General features: G+C 43.9%; 1 protein-coding gene across 4 annotated transcripts in view; it reads left to right on the plus strand.

Moving 5' to 3' along the window:
- The first annotated feature begins 13,148 nt into the window (after positions 1-13,148).
- Positions 13,149-17,591, plus strand: part of IFT56 (intraflagellar transport 56) — a 39,547-nt gene continuing 35,104 nt past the window's right edge. For 3 of the 4 annotated variants that reach the window (XM_069588494.1, XM_069588496.1, XM_069588495.1), the window contains exons 1-3: positions 13,149-13,281; positions 13,788-13,925; positions 16,578-16,670. In XM_069588494.1, coding sequence (XP_069444595.1) covers positions 13,279-13,281; positions 13,788-13,925; positions 16,578-16,670 — 234 coding nt within the window. In that variant the 5' untranslated portion in view covers positions 13,149-13,278. The remainder of the gene's footprint in view (positions 13,282-13,787; positions 13,926-16,577; positions 16,671-17,591) is intronic. The other variant, XM_069588497.1, reaches the window with a different exon arrangement.

A 17,591-nucleotide genomic window follows, 5' to 3' on the forward strand; every position in this document is an offset into this window, starting at 1 on the left:
GGACACAGCACCATGCTATGTTATCTGATTGAAGGGGTATGCTCTGATGTCCTGGAGGAAGTGTCATCATGATATGGTGCAGAGCTCTGTGGGGCTCCTGAGCACAAGGTCTTTAAGCCCCCATTTCTTTGATTATAGGAAACAGCCTTCAGTCAGCCTCCATGACCTTCCCTGAGCTCCAATGGGCAGATTCAAGCCATTGTTAATTAGGGAAGGAAGGGAATGGGAGACCAGGGAGAAGCAAACAGTCAAGAGCAGCCTTGGAGCAAAGTCCTATTTCCCCATCAAAGGATACACACAACAATATCTTTAAGCTATTTTGCAAATACTGAAACCCCCTCCAGGTGGGAGAAGTTAATGATTCATGATGGTATGCTGCCCACAAGCATATAGACTCAGACTAGTTGGACCTGAAGGTTGACAACGTGGACTCACTCCTACTTACCTCACCACCAACTTATCAGAAGAAAGTCTACCAGCTGATCATACCCTCTGTGAACAATTGCTAGAAAACTTGTCACTATCTTCCCCAAGTTGGGACACTTGTTCTTGAGGGCATTAATTCCTCTTTGCCTGGCAAAGCAATAAAGCGATCCTTTTCTGCATCACCCAAAACTCTGTCTCCGAGATGTGATTCAGCACCAGTGTGCCAAGCACCTAAGCTTTTGGCATCAATCACTGCAGTGTATCACCTCCGTGATGGAGCTTCTGCTGCGTCTCTAACTGGGTATTCCAATATTTCATGTATATCCAGCTGCTTTGAGGTTACACAGCGATGTGGCCCGCAGATCCCATGTTCATGGGCCCCTCCTTCTACTTCCTGTGATGGAAAGAGTTTTCTGGTCAGATACTGTGTTATGTGGGATTACATGTCTGTGAATTAAGCACCCAGAGAATGGCGCTACTAAGGTCCTGCAGGCAGGAAAGGCAATCCCTATACCTGGAATCAGTGTCTGTTCCTGAGAGAGCAAACCTCTGGCCCTTCCAGGAAAAAAGAGGTCACAGTGCAGTCAACTGGTCACCAAGTAACCTGTTGGTTTCCTTAAGGAGTAGAATTTAGCCTCAGTCTATCAGATTAGACATCTAGAAGTGGCAGTAGTTATATTTGGTACACGTCATTCAGCAGGGGTGGGAGAGTGGCTCTGACAAAGCCTGGCTGTGTCAGCTGGCCAAGTTATTTTGTCTACTTGGCACATCTATTAGAATAGGTATTTACAAATGGGCTTAACACGGGATACGAACAACTTCCCATGTTGCTCCAACTCCTTTACGTCCATCCACAAGTCTCTACACCAGCTCTTCTTGTCTCTCGATTTTACAATCTTTTTCTCTCAAGGTCTCCACCCACCAGCCAGGCCACACATCACTGTCCATGAGTCCACACTTGTTCAAACCATAGGCCATTGTCCTTACACACAACTCAGATGGCCAGGTGCACATCTCAGGGTTCCTCCTATTGGACAGATTTTCTGTCACCACCATCTTTCAAGGGCTCCCCCTGAGGGTGACTGTAACGTAGCTGCCTTCCATGTTCAGCTTGTACCCACATGCTGAGGTGACTCATGCACACTCCCAGCTTGGAATTTTTCTTCTTTCTTTATTGGTTGTATGGGAGCCCCCTCATATGGCCATAGGTAAAAGCTGGTGTATCTGGGGTGGAGGGTTGCTGGTGCAAGTGTAATGAGTGATATAGAGATCTGGGCTACTTGTTCATACAGCTTCCTTGGAGGTGGAAGTGTTAGTTGCTCAGTCGTGTCCAACTCTTCGTGACCCCCTGGACTGTCACCTGACAGGCTCCTCTGGCCACAGGATTTTCCAGTCAAGAATACTGGAGTGGGCTGCCATTCTCCACTCCAGGGGATCTTCCTGACCCAGGGATCGAACCCAGGTCTCCTGCATTGTGGGCAGATTCTTTACCATCTGAGCCACCTGGGACAGCTTCCTTGTACCCCCTTAAATTCTATATCCTGAGAGAGTGCTCCTTTGTCATTAAAGTCTGTATACAGTTTTATATTCCAGCTTACTTGATGGAGGCGATTTCTCGGATTGGTCGGGTTAGAAATCAAAATACATCACTCATTTTAGAGGATTGATAAGGAGAGGAGAGGAGAGGGGAGGAGAGGAATTATTTGGGTAGCCAGGGAGATTTTTTTTTTTTTGACTGAACTCAGTCCTCATTGCTTCTCACTGGCTTTCTCTAGCTGCAGTGAGTGGGGGATACTCTCTAGTTGTGGTGTGTGGGCTGCTTATTGTAGGGGCTTCTCTCATTGCGGAGCACAGGCTCTAGGTGTGCAGACCCAGAAGCTGTGGTGTACAGGCTGGCTTAGTTGCCCCAAGGCACGTGGACTCTTCCTGGACCAGGGATCAAACCTGTGTCCCCTGCATTGGCAGGCAGATTCCTAACCACTAGACCACCAGGGAAATCCTTACAGAGACTTTTTGTTTGCTTGCCTACTTATTGCTGTTATTTTACTGGCAGACCAGAGGCGAGTGTGAAAGTTTCAAAGAAATACATCTGGGGAGGGAGCAAAGCTACAGTTGCTTTGACATGTTAGCAAGAAATCAGGCTACTTGATTCAGTTGAACCACCAATCAGGGAGGGAAGCAAAACATACTCCAGGCAGTGATGAGTTAGCTGTGCCAGGTCATAGAAATGTAAAGTACATAAGCCTTGGATGGTTGAGTCACATGCCGTGTTCAAAGTCCACGGCAAACAGGTGCTCTCCAGGAGCTACGGGAGTCAGAGGAGGCGTTAGTCAGCCAGACAGGGGAGGGCAGAGGCAGGGAGCAGGCAGAAGGGATTTCCCTGGGTTGAAACTGCAGCAGCAAGGCTCCCTCCGAGGAAAAGACCTGGGAAGGGATGGAGCTGGCATAAACAGGTGGAGGGGCTGACTTCAGAGTGAGAAGGGTCATTTCTCTCTCTGAGAATGAATTTCTAGGCTTTGCTCTGGTGGTGTTAAAATCAGGAACTTCAGGCTGCAAATCTTGTTGTTAACACTGGTTTGAAAGCACAGGAAACAGGCGTTTAGACAAGGGCCTGATGTGACAGCCAGAGAGTCTCCAGGGAGTCTCACCTCCTGATATTTGCTCCCTCCCACACTCTGTAGTACTCATCTGCATAATTCATCAGTGGGCTAGGACAGTAATGACAGTGTGAGTTTCAAAGCTAGGTCATAAAAACCATTGTGACTTCCTGGTTCACTCTTATCACCTGCTATGGGGAAGCCAGTTGATATGTCATGAGGACCCTCAAGCAGCCCTGTGGAGAGGTCCATACGACAGGGAACAAAGGCCTCCTGTCCACAGCTAAGCAGCCCTATGGAAAGGCCCACACAACAGGGAACAAAGGCCTCCTGTCCACAGCCAGCACTAACTTGCCAGGCACATGGATAAGCCCCATAGAATGGGACCCTTCAGCTACAGCCAAGCAGTCCAATAACTAGAGCCCCTAACTAACAGCTTGGTTTGAACCTGAGGAAGCACTGAGCCAGAACCACCCAGCTAAGTTACTCAGCAGTACGGGAGCTACTCAGTAACTATGGGAGATAAGAATATTGATTGCTTTAAGCTATTAAGTTTTGGGGGAAATTGTTATGCAGCCATGGATAATTAATATAATATACCCAAACACACAAAATAACAAAGGTCCCAAACAGAAAGCAATGTGAACTGTGGGAAGGCACCTGGGGCGATCATCAGATCCAGAGGAGGAATCAAAGAACAGATTAGTGAAGAGCAGATGACAGGGAGTGGGAATAACAACAGGTTATCAGCTTGTGTGTGGCTGGGAAGAGACAACTGGGAACTCGTGGTTTGTAAGAACACTCTATGGAAGGTCAAGGCAGGACTGGGCAAGGCAGAGTGACAGTCCAACAGGCTGTGTGTAGGTGACCTTTCACAGCCTGGGCCTCTTCCTTGAGTACTAATCCACTTGGGATAAAATAGGACTGGATGGGTTCCCTGAACCCTATGGTATTGGGTGGGATGTTGATAAGACCACCAGGCCCTAAGCATTTGTTCTGTTAAGTGCCTTAATGAATATGACATAGTCGTATTGTGGAATATTATTCAGCCATCAAAAGGAATGGTCTATAGTATGCCCTGTAACATGATTGAGACTGGAAAACATTATTCTAAGTGACAGAAGCCAAAGATAAAGGGTCACACACTGTATGATTCCATTTATATGAAATATCCACAGAGTCAGAAAATAGATTAATGGTTGCCAGGGACAGGCAATGGCACCCACTCCAGTAATCTTGCCTGGAAAACCCCATGGGTGGAGGAGCCTGGTAGGCTGCAGTCCATGGGGTCGCTAAGAGTCAGACACAACTGAGCGACTTCACTTTCTCTTTTCACCTTCATGCATTGGAGAAGGAAATGGCAACCCACTCCAGTATTCTTGCCTGGAGAATCCCAGGGACGGGGGAGCCTGGTGGGCTGCCGTCTATGGGGTCACACAGAGTCGGACACGACTGAAGCGACTTAGCAGCAGTAGCGGTAGCAGCAGGGACATAAGATAAGAGTGAATGTAGAGTGACCATTAATGCATACAGGGGCATTTCTCTCAGAGGTAATGAAAATATTCTAAATCAGATAATAGTGATGTACATTTTTGCAAACATACCAAAATACCATTAAATTGTACACTTAAAAATAGTGAATTTTATGGCATGAAAATTATATTCCAATAAAAAATATGAAGATGGAGGCATATATAATAGCACTGACCATGAACCAGACATGGAACAAAAGACTGGTTCCAAATTGGGAAAGAAGTACATCAAGGCTGTATATTGTCACCCTGCTTATTTAACTTATATGCAGAGAACATCATTTATGCCAGGCTGGATGAAGCACAAAGTGGAATCAAGATTGCCAGGAGAAATATTAATAACCTCAGATATGCAGATGACACCACCCTCATGGCAGAAAGGGAAAAACTAAAGAGCCTCATGATGAAAGCAAAAGAGGAGAGTGAAAAAGTTGGCTTAAAGCTCAACATTCATGAAACAAAGATCATGGCATCTGGTCCCATCACTTTGTGGGAAATAGATGGGGAAACAGTAGAAACAGTGTCAGACTTGATTTTTCTGGGCTCCAAAATCACTGCAGATGGTGACTGCAGCCACGAAATTCAAAGATGCTTGCTCCCTGGAAGAAAAGTTATGACCAACCTAGATAGCATATTAAAAAGCAGAGACATTACTTTACCAACAAAGGTCCGTCTAGTCAAAGCTATGATTTTTCCAGTGGTCAGGTATGGATGTGAGAGTTGGACTGTGAAGAAGGCTGAGCGCTGAAGAATTGATGCTTTTGAACTGTGATGTTGGAGAAGACTCTTGAGAGTCCCTTGGACTGCAAGGAGATCCAACCAGTCCATCCTAAAGGAGACCAGTCCTGAATATTCATTGGAAGGACTGATGTTGAAGCTGAAACTCCAATACTTTGGCCACCTGATACGAAGAACTGACTCATTTGAAAAGACCCTGATGCTGGGAAGGATTGAAGGCGGGAGAAGGGGACGACAGAGGGTGAGGTAGTTGGATGGCATCACCGACTCGATGGACATGAGTTTGAGCAAGCTCCGGGAGTTGGTGATGGACGGGGAGGCCTGGCGTGCTGCAGTCCACAGGGTCGAGTCGGACCCGACTGAGCGACTGAACTGAACTGTGTGCCCAGCACTATTCTAAATGCTTTCTGTGTGTAGTTTAACTTTCACAACCAATGGACCTAGGAGGTAAGAACTATTAATATTATTATGACTTTAGATTTACGAGTGAGGAAACTGAAGCCCAGAGAGGTTAAGCGATTTGCCCAGGTCACACAGCTAAAGTAAGTGCTGGAGCCAAGAACTGAATGCAGGCAGTCTACCTCCTGACTGACTTCACCATTAAGTCACCTTTCTCAGGTGAATTTTAAGCAAATCTGCAAGGTGGGTTTTAGTGTAGTGTTTCTATTTACAGAGGATAAAATTCAGAGAGGTTAAGTGAGCCGCTCAAGGCCCCACAGGTAGGAAGCAGGGAAGGCAATATTCAAATTTCTGACTTCAGAGCACAAGAGCCTATGTCACCCTAACTTCTTGCTGGGAGCTGCCTTCAGCACTAGGCGCTAAGTCGCGTTAGTCATGGCTGACTCTTTGTGACCCCCCTGGACTGTATCCTGCCCCCCTCCTATGCCCATGGGATTCTCCAGGCAAGAATACTGGAGTGGGTTGCTGTTTCCTTCTCCAGAGGATCTTCCTGACCCAGGGACTGAACCCACGTCTCCTGTGTCTCCTGTATTGGGAGGTGGATTCTTTACCACTAGCGCCACCTGGGAAGGCCAGCCCTCAGCACTAGGGAGTGAACTAAAATGGACCGTCTGAGGAGGATCCCATACCTCCGCAGCTGGCCAACACAAGAAGTGCCTTCTCTAAGGCTCATGGAACTGCAATACCTGGTATGTTTCCTTTGCACATGTGATGGTGTCTATACTGCTTTCTGATTTTCCAATTATCTCTTCACCAAATAACAATTACATTAGCAATCAGAAGCTGAAAATCAGCTTGCTCAGTATCCTCATACAGACTTAGTTTTAACTAGTATAAATGCAAGGTACTTTTTATATTGAAATAAATATTGATTCCTATGTCTTTAATTCATTTCAGTTAAAACTTTGGCCATACAGAAAATTTTGGGAGTTTTCAAATGTCTTTTTAATTTTTGGATTATGGAAATTTTCTGTATAAAAATAGAATAGTAAAATAAGCACTCATTGCTCGTCACCCAGCTTCAACAATCATCACCTATAGATTTAAAAAAATATTTATTTATTTGTTTGGCTGTGCTGGGTCTTAGTTGAGGCATTTTGGATCTAGTTCCCTGACCAGGGGTCAAATCTGGGTCCGCTGCATTAGGAGTGGGGAGTCTTAGCCACCGGACCACCAGGGAAGTCCCACCTATAGATTTCTTACAACTAGTTCTCCAGTTTATTAGTAGCTCAGCCATGATTACTTTATCCTTTAGTACTAGTTAAATAAATCACTTTTTAAAAGGCAAAATGTTAATAAATGTTAATAGGTGGTTATACATTTATAGATAATTTGTACTTTCTTCTTTTTAATTCTTAGCATCTTCCAAAGTTTCCATGGTGAATATGTAATACTTTTGTGATAAGGAAAAATGTTACTTTTTACAAGTCCTCAGAAATTGCTGCTCTATTGCAACTGCAGTAAAGTTGCAAATTCCAACTTTGCCTTTTACCCATGCAACCAGTTTTCAGCACAACACCCTAGACTCTTAGAGCTATATCTGGAATAACAGATTCTTCTCAACTACACTCAACTGCCATATTCTGACCTTCATAATTACAGGCAGAAGAAGGACAGAACACTGTACTCAGTCATGTCCAACATTTTGTGACCCCATGCAGCCCGCAGAAGGTGGGCCCCAGGTAGCCCACTAGACTCCATCCACAGGATTTTTCAGGCCAGAACACTGGAGTGGGTAGCCATGTCCTTCTCCAGGGAATCTTCCCAACACAGGGATCAACCCAGGTCTCCTGCATTGCAGTCAGATTCTTTACCAACTGAGCCACCAGGGAAGCCCTCATAATTACAGCTACAGTTCAAACAGCCCCTAAAGGAATTTACAGGTTGAAAGCAGTATTACAAACTGCTGGGGATCCTTTCAATGGATTTAGCAAAATCAACAGGGTTGTTTACAGTGTAATCAGCAACACTGCCCTTAGACCTTGGTGAGCAGAGCCCCTGCCCTGGGCTCCGTGCCCTGACTGCACCCTGCCCTAGGAGTGAAGAGGCCATGCCTGCAGCTGAGGGGTTCCTGCAGCCCTCTCATCATGCTATGGTGTCCAGTCATCTGCCCATAACACCCCAAGCCTGTTTCCACAACTGAGAAAGTCTCCTCCCTTTAGATCTGTTGGGATGACTGCTCATAAGAGAATGGGTGGTTACACTTGCACTGCTGGGCAGGATGTCCACCCATGTGCACAGAGCCCCTTGTGGTGCAGGATGGAGCCTGGGCTGAGAAGAGAAGGACTGAGTGATGGCTGGAGCTAGCTTTCTCCATGCCGTCACCTCCCTCTACAGGATTCCAGGAAGTCTGAGAATTCTACATTGGAACATGACCCTGTTCATCATGGTGTATTTGTCAAGGTAGGAAGACAAAACATTTTAACAGTTTGCTAGGATGATTTAAAATTTTTCAGTATTTAGACATATGGACCTCTGTATGGCTTCATTTTTATGAAATGTCCAAACAGGCAAATCCATAGAGAAAGATAGGTTAGTGGTTGCCAAAGGCTGGGGGAAGAAGGGGAAACTGCATATGCCTGTTGATGTGTCTTTATCCATGTCTGTGTGTATGTGCCGTCCTTAGTCTGGAGAAGGAAATGGCAGCCCACTCCAGTATTCTTGCCCGGAGAATCCCAGGGACAGAGGAGCCTGGTGGGCTGCCGTCTGTGCGGTCGCACAGAGTCAGACACAACTGAAGCAACTTAGAATGCATGCATGCATTGGAGAAGGAAATGGCAACCCACTCGAGTATTCTTGCCTGGAGAATCCCAGGGACAGAGGAGCCTGGTGGGCTGCCATCTATGGGATCGCATCGAGTCAGACACGACTGACTTGCCTTAGCAGCAGCAGCCATGCTTAGTCACTCAGTTGTTTCTGACTCTTTGCTACACCATGAACTATAGTCCGCCAGGTTCCTCTGTCCAAGGGGATTCTCCAGGCAACTATACTGGAGTGGGTTGCCAAGCCCTCCTCCAGGGGATCTTCCCAAACCAGGGATTGAATCCAGGTCTCCCACCTTGCAGGCAGATTCTTTACCATCAGAGCCACCAGGGAAGCCCATGAATACTGGAATGGATAGCCTATCCCTTCTCCAAGGGAATCTTCCTGACTAAGGAATCAAACTGGGGTCTCCTGCATTGAAGGCGGATTCTTAACCAGGTGAGTTACCAGGGAAGCCCCGTTTGTGTGTATACAGAGCTGTATATATCAAGGAATGCAGACAAGTAGACACTCATTTACTCTCCAAGTGTTTGGGGATGGGATGGGGGGCAAGAACTAGAGCACAAGGAGGATGAAGAAGAATCTAGGCAATCATACCTTCCTTCTGTGAGCTTATGGTACACCTGAGTCTTTATATAGGCTAGTTATTCAGAGGGGTATGTAATGTAATTCAAGTATAACACAACAGTCTATACACTTGGGACAATTACTTCACTTCTCCAGATGTTAGTTCCTTAGTCTGTTAATTCTGAGGGTTGGACTAGATGTCCTTTAAAGGTCCCTTCCAGCTCTAATATTCCATGATTTATTGATTTTAGATTACCGTTGCAGCTGGGTTTACTGGATTTGTTCCCAGTGAATTTGAGGTTCTTGCTTCATCATCAAAGAATTTGGAGATGAAATGATAGGTAAGAAGTGGATATATTTAGAGAGAAACACACTCCACAGACAGAGAATGGGCACCTCAGAAGGTGCAAGAGAGCTTCGATAAATGGCATGGTTAGTTTTTTTTTTTTTTGCATGGTTAGTTTTTATGAGTTGGATAATTTTATAGGTTAGTGAGTGGGAGGTTTATTTCAATTATTTGGGGGGAGGGACAGGGACTTCCTGGAACTGGGCTATCACCCACTTTTTGGTCAGAACTGTCATGGCACTAGTGGGTGTGTCATTTAGCTTATGTTAATATTAGAATAGGACACAACTTAGCAACTAAACAGCAACAACAGCGTATTACAGGGAGGAAATTATGAGGCTCAAAGGTCTACTGGAAGTCAACTGTTCCATCATCTTGGATCCAGTTGGTTCTAACTAGACTTGGTCATGTCCTACGGCTATATCATTCTCTTAAAGGCTGTGCCCTGCCCCCTTCTCTCCTGTTTCAGGTTCAGGAGTAAGATAAATCAAGTCACCCAACAACACATATTATAGTTTCTTCTTGTGTGTGGGTGTCATAAGACAAAGCAACAAGGCCAAGTTAGAATCATGGGATTGAGAAGTCATAAAACATGTCATGAGCCAATTGTGTAAGAAGTTCAAGTCACTCAGCTTATTGCACTCAATATACTCAAATTAGTCACACCCAATAGTAAGAAAATACAGAGTCTGAGGAACCACTCTGAGGAGGGATCAGCAACAGGAGGCATTCTCAATGCAGGTGGCAGGCACAGGTTCTGCATGTAGGCATGGCAACCAGCATGGCACTGGCTTTTCTAAGTAGTTACCTTCTACTCCAGCAGCTTCTGACATGGGCAGTCTCCACTTTAGTATGTGTGCTCCACCGAGACCCTTCTCCAGCAAATGCGTTCAGTCAGTTCAGTTGCTCAGTCGTGTCTGACTCTTTGTGGCCCCATGGACTATAGCACACCAGGCTTCCTGTCCGTGACCAACTTCCAGAGCCTTCTCAAACTCATGTCCATTGAGTCAGTGATGTCATCCAACCGTCTCATCCTCTGCTTCCCCCTTCTCCTCCTGCCTTCAATCTTTCCCAGCATCAGGGTCTTTTCAAATGAGTCAGTTCTTCACATCAGGTGGCCAAAGTATTGGAGCTTCAGCTTCAGCATCAGTGCTTCCAATGAATATTCAGGGATGGATTTCCTTTAGGATGGACTGGTTGGATCTCCTTGCAGTCCAAGGGACTCCCAAGAGTCTTCTCCAACATCATAGTTCAAAAGCATCAATTCTTTGACCATCAGCTTTCTTTATGCGTTCAGACCCTATCTTTTGTAAGGTACAGTCCCTAAGGTGCAACAGTTACAATCTCGGCTACAAGGAGCCTTACCTCTGGACAAAACAATGTTGTCTTCTATTTCAGTAACAGAGTGCTGTCTGCCATCAAACCAACAGTCACTGCAGCTGTCCTGACAGTGCCTTTAAGTGGAATTCAGAATGGAGAAAAAGAGGACAGTGGCCCTAGATGCATATCAAAGGAATAATTTCAATGAGCCCAGTCACTTCCATTTTCCCATACATAAAAAACACTGAAGTCTTTGAGGTGTTGGTTTTTTTTTTTTTTTAACAGTAATCTTTTGAAGTTTGACTACATTTTGTTCTTCAACAAAAACCCCTATATACTCTGGTTTCTCGTTTATGTCTTTGGAACAGTTCCTCAGAGCCATCTGAGAGGCTAATTCCCAGGCTATAGTCCTTTAAAAGTTTCCCTGAATAAACATAACTCTCAACTTTTAGGTTGTGCACTTTTTAAAGTCAACATACAAGCATGTGTGTGTACATGTGTGTGTTATGCGTGTGTTTTAGTTGCTCAGTCATGTCCGACTCTGGAGAAGGCGATGGCACCCCACTCCAGTACTCTTGCCTGGAAAATCCCATGGGCAGAGGAGCCTGGTAGGCTGCAGTCCATGGGGTTGCTAAGCGTCGGACATGGCTGAGCAATTTCACTTTCACTTTTCACTTTCATGCATTGGAGAAGGAAATGGCAACCCACTCCAGTGTTCTTGCCTGGAGAATCCCAGAGACGGGTGAGCCTGGTTGGCTTCTGTCTATGGGGTCGCCCAGAGTCGGACACAACTGAAGCAACTTAGCAGCAGCAGCAGCATGCAGCCTTTGCAACCTCACAGATTATAGCCTGCCAGGCTCCTCTGTCCATGTGATTTCCCAAGCAAGAATACAGGAGTGGGTTGCCATTTCTTTCTCCAACATACAAGCATAGACTCCCCCAAAATCAGGATTGCTAAGACAAAGATCATTGCTCACCACCCATTTCCACAAGGGTTCATTTGTAAACTTACCACATTCGCTGACTGACAGTAGGACTCTTGGAGGAATTTAAGGCAAAAACAGGATGAGGCATCTGTGCTTTGGATGCACATGAATACAGACAGGTCCCAGGCTTTGGGTAGCTCAAACAGTAAAGAATCTGCCTGCAATGTGGGAGACCTGGGTTTCATCCCTGGGTCAGGAAGATCCCTGGAGACAGGCATGGCAACCCACTCCACTATTCTTGCCTGGAGAATCCCACGGACAGAGGAGCCTGTTGGGCTACAGTCCATAGGGTTGCAAAGAGTCAGACAGGACCGAGTGACTAACACTTTCACTTTCATAGGTAGTCAAAAGTATATCTCAGGAAGAATTTTAATGACTCTAGATTCTTCCATCCTCCAAACATAGAAAAGCTAAAAAGATTAACTGGAGACATCTGTTCTTTATGATTAGCAGTAATCTTACCAAGATACATGCTTGACTGCAGGTATCCGCCAGCCAAAAGTCATGTATAAACTGACTTTTCCCTTACTTCTACTGAGTGGTTGCTTCAGAGTGCCTAAGTGGCTGTCTCTTGGGCTTTAGTCCTTAGAAAGAGCCTCACTAAAACTTAAAACTCACAGCTCTTATGTTACACATCTTTAAACCTTTTCTCCACACCTTTAAAAACAACTTCCTGGAATTCCCTGGTGGACCAGTGATTAGAATTGCTAGCTTCAGGAGGGTCCCGGCTCCATCCTTGGTTGGGTAACTAAGATCCCACAAGCTCCGTGACACAGCCAAACAAGAACAACAAAACTTACACACACACACACACACACACACACACAGCGCCAAAATAAATTTAATTATTTCACTCCAGTTATCTTAATTTACATATTCAAAATATTACATCAGACCTTTAGAAACAATCAAGATGGGTGCTGCAATTGGTCACTGTGATTGTATCTTGTTTCCCTATTTCTAACGAACGAGAGGTTCCATTCTAAATTCGAAGTAGGAATTATAATGTCACATCACAATGGAGATGTATCTATGGAAATAAGAAATCGTATTCAGGGGAACTCCCGCCTCCAAACATCAGCATCCTCTCTCCGGCAGAAATTTGATTCAAAGCCGCACAGCACAGGAGACCCGCGATCATGTGCCAGTCAGCGCCCAAGGCTGCTCTGGAGCCCAATGAGGTCCAAATCGGAAGTGGTTCCTTGAAAATGACTTTCCCGGGAACCTGTTTTTGAAAAACCGTGTCACTTAAATTCGCTTTTTCCTAATGTAAACTTACAGAAATACAGACAAACTCTCGCTCTCAGTACAGAGAAAGACACTTTCATCCGGAGAGAAAACTTTTCACGCCCGGCAGCAGCGATAAGCCTACGGGAACCAAGATGCGCAGGGCACCAGTTCTCCGGCGAGCGCTACTCTGGGAAGGACCAGTCCCCTGGCGGGGTTGCCGTGGAGACCAAGCGAGCTTTGTGGATGCTGAGGCGCGCTGAAGCCAGGCCTTCTGCTGTCTGTCTGCAGAGAGGGTTCACAGGACCGGCGCCAAGATGGTTAGTGGCGTCGAATAGTGAGGAATAAGTTTGAGTAGGTCCTGGGACTGGAGATAGAGATTCCTAGTACACTTCTGGTTTAAGTCTAAGAGTGTTAGAGGAGGCAGATGTTTGTGCCCGCTCCCGTGTTCCCACCGGGGACAAGGCTGCAACTGTAGACACATCGTTGCTTTCTTCCCTCCTGTTTCTCCGTTTTCCCACTCCTGAGCTGCGCGTGAGATGGGAAGTGGACCAAGGGAAGGCTGAGATGACAACAGCTCCGCGAAAGCATCTCTTACCTCATTCTCGTTGGAGGAGATGAAGAAGTAGGGGATAGCGGTTTCGTTCCGCTCAAGCACCGGGTGATGGACCTTTTAGTAAAATACGTGTTACGGAAAGAGTTTAAATAGGCTTACAAGGGGTTCGTTGTTCAGAACTTGATTTATGAATCCGGGAGCCGTCACTCTCAGTTTAAAATTGACCACGGGATTGGGATCATACAGCTATCTTTGTTGTTTCTTTCACAGATGCTTTCAAGGGCCAAACCTGCTGTAGGCGGGGACCCACCGCACACTGACAAAAGGAAGAAGAAAGGTAGGAAGATTCCAAAGCTAGAGGAGCTACTTTCACAAAGAGATTTCACTGGAGCTATTACCCTGTTGGAGGTAATGTCCAAAGAAAGTTGCTTCTTAGGAAGTAAATAATCAGAATATAGAGGAATGCATGGGTGAATGCTGGTTGCTATGCATGGAACAGGTGGGTGCATTCTGGGACTTCCTGTAAATCTAGTCAGGCACAGATTCCAGGTTAACTGTCAACCTGACTAAAGACGAACTAAAAAGATTGACTTCCTTCTCTCTCTCTTTTGTTACATGACAGACTTATTTCTTGATGGACACTTTTAATTATGTCTAGTTCCACTGATGGCGAGTCCAGCCTAAAAATGTAGAGGGACATTCAACACACTGTCAGTTCACACACTGCCTATTCCACCCCCCGACCAGTTCATGATTTATTCCTGTTAATATGTTATAACATTTTGATCAAATTTGAATAATTCTGCCATGTTTCATGCTTACTGTCTGAAATACTGTATCTTCAGAAGATATTTCAAATCGCTATGGCAGTAGTTCTCAACTTTTAATACTTATTAGAGTCACTTGTGGTACTTGTTTAAATGTGCATTTCTGGACTCCTACCCTGTGTGTGTGTGTGAGTCGCTCAGTTGTGCCTGATTCTTTTCAACCCCATGAACTATAGCCCACCTGGCTCCTCTGTCCATGGGATTTCCCAGACAAGAATTCTGGAGTGGGATGCTATTCCCTTCTCCACGGGATCCTCCCGACCCAAGGATTGAACCCAGGTCTCCCAAGTTGCAGGCAGGTTCTTTACCATCTAAGCCACTAGGGAAACTCAAGAACCCAGTATTTGGGGCAAATAGCCTAAGTGCTGATGTAGATGGTCCAAGGATACTGCACTTTGGGATATGGTTTTGTGGGAAGCACGTGTTGTAGGAGAATGAAGGGGTGCACCAAAGAACAAAGAAGGGAGGAGTTTTGACGGCACAGCCTGGTTGTGTTGTGCTGTAATCATTTCTCTAAAGCACTACAACAGCCATATTACTCTTATCAACAATAAGTGTTTTAATCGGCTTTATTTATCTTTCTCAGTCTTGCATGTCAAGTCCTGTGTTTCTTGCTAGTGCGCTGGTGTTGAGCACATTGCTTAAACTTTTCTGGTGTCAAATTTCTTATCTTTAAATCAGGGGAGCTGCCTTGGAAGGACCCTCTAGCTCCTTAAATCAGTGGACCAACTGGTAGATACATGTGTGATTTTTGTTAGTCTCTTTTTCTCTTTTCTTTAAGGAAGTGACCACACTTTCCTTATTGTGTGATCCCATGCTGCCTTTAATTTGTCCAGGGAGGCTCAGCTCTATGCTTTCATTCTTAGGTAGCCAAAGTGCCATGATGGATGGGAATGGGAACTGCCCTGGTCTGGGATGAGGAAGGGCCTGTGAGCTCTGCTGTGGCTCCAGGGAATTCCAGGGGCAAATTCAGGGAGACCTCAAATAAGAGTTTCTTCAGACTTAAGGCACTGCACTCAAATTCACAGTATTTGGTGAGAGGTTGTTATTGTTTAGTCGCTTCAGTGGTGTCCGACTCTTTGTGACCCCACGAACTGTAGCCCACCAGGCTTCTCTGTCCATTGGGTTTTCCGGGCAAGTATACGGGAGTGGGTTGCCATTTCCTTCTCTAGGTGAAAGGAGAATTTCTAATATTATAGAGTTAGCTACAAGAGTAAGTTTTTATTTAGACAGAGTATCAGTAGATATCTTCATCTTGTACTGGTCAAGGCACCTGAAGTTTTGTAACAATGATTGGCTTTTTAAAATTCTATCTTATTTTTATTAGACTGTAGTTGCCTTGCAATGTTGTTAGCTTCTGCTGTACAGTAAAGTGAATCATGAGACGCGTACATATTTCCACTGTTTTTTAGATTTCCTTCCTACAAATCAACAATGATCTGTTTAGTTTTTACTTTTTCACCTATGTTTTTGGCTTATCACCACACAAAGTAGAAAAAAAAAATCTCCTTTTACCAAAAAAAAAAAAGCTCATGGTAATTCAGACTTCTCCTTCAGGATCTCACACCTTTCCTCCAAAATAGGACTTTTCTTTCATTGGATGATGAATTCATGAATATTTTTCCACAATGGACATAAATGATTAGGTGGTTTTCTAAAATCTTTAATTCTTATAGGCCCTGGCAAGCCTGTTCAAGGGTAATAGAAGGATTTAATGCCTTATCTTCAGTGAAAAGTTATAACCTATGAATAAATATATGTGTGTGCTCATGGGACAGGTTTGAAGTGTGAAGTTAAATGCAGGAGAACATGGGATTGGGGGTGAAAACATGGGCTTTGGAGTCAGTTGGCTGTGTGGTTCCTTCCACCACACTTACTGGCTGTGTGTGGCCTTCAGGTCAATGCTTAATTTATCTAACCTTCAGTTATTTGTCATTAAATAATTTCACAGAGTTCTTATGATCCTTATATTATCACCCGGAATTTTTATGAGGATAACTCTTAGATACTTCCTGGAGTAAGGTGTCAGTAAACACAAAAACAGTTGTGAAATATTTGAGGAAAAGGTAGTTAATTGTGCTGAGTTCTGTAGGTATCAGTTTGATTAAACTGAGATTATCTTGCTTCCTTAATTTGCAACTTCCTATTGTTCATTAATAACATAGTTTTTTAAACAAGGGCTTACCATTCAAAGTATTCATGATTTTTTTTTTCATGAAATTTTAACATGAAGTTCAAACGTCATGTTGGGGAACAAGAAGAGGATACTAATTTGTGGATTGGATACTGTGCTTTTCACCTGGGTGACTACAAGAGAGCTTTGGAGGTTAGTTTAAAGTTGTTTTTTTTTTTTTTTAAAATAACTGTAGGGTTTTGAAATGTTACTAAGTTTTGTATTATAATAATACATGCTTATGGTAAAATTCAAACAATACAGAGGGGAACAAAGGAAAAAGGAAAAAAAGTTACCTTGTCTGCCTTCCTCCATCCTGTTTCTTTGTTAACAGGAGTAAACATTGGATCTTTTTTTGATGTATTGCTTCAGAAATCTTCTATATATATTCAAGTATATGTAGCAATGTTGTTTACTCTTTCCTTTTAGATATATACTAATGAGATTGTTCAATATATTAATATTAGTCTTTCTTAAGGAACTCTTCAGGAAAAGAAAAATAAGCCCTTTTGATTAAAAGTTTTATGATTCTTTTCTCAAAAAATGTTCATGGTTATTTTGAAAGGTTAATTTTAGACATAGGAAATATTATTTTATCTTTATATTTTAAAATATTTTAATATAGTATTTATTTTTTATATTTTTAAAAGTATAGTTTTGAAAATTGTTTTTCTTGGTCATTGTAAACCCTACAATGGGTTTACAACCCTGCATTATAAACCTAACAATCTATAGAATTATGGCTATACATAAAATTGTAGATGCCTTATGTCAATGATTTTTAACTCATAAATGAAATTATTTTGACCTTTCTTACATATTCTCACTCTCAAAATGTAATTTAAAGATATTAAAAACCTCCACTACTAAAATGAAAAATATCCAAGATCACACAATGAGAAACTGATATGAACAAAAGCAACAAAATCAGTGAAGGAAAAGTGAGGATGTGAAGAGGGCAGAATAGAAGCTGGTAGTATTTGTGAAAGATTTAGGAGAAGAGAGAGTAGGTCAAATGGAGTAAAAAAGAAAATAGGCATGTGGTAAAGACTGATAGTAAAAGAGTATGTGGAA

Source organism: Ovis canadensis, chromosome 4, assembly GCF_042477335.2.
Source record: "Ovis canadensis isolate MfBH-ARS-UI-01 breed Bighorn chromosome 4, ARS-UI_OviCan_v2, whole genome shotgun sequence".
NCBI lineage: Eukaryota > Metazoa > Chordata > Mammalia > Artiodactyla > Bovidae > Ovis > Ovis canadensis.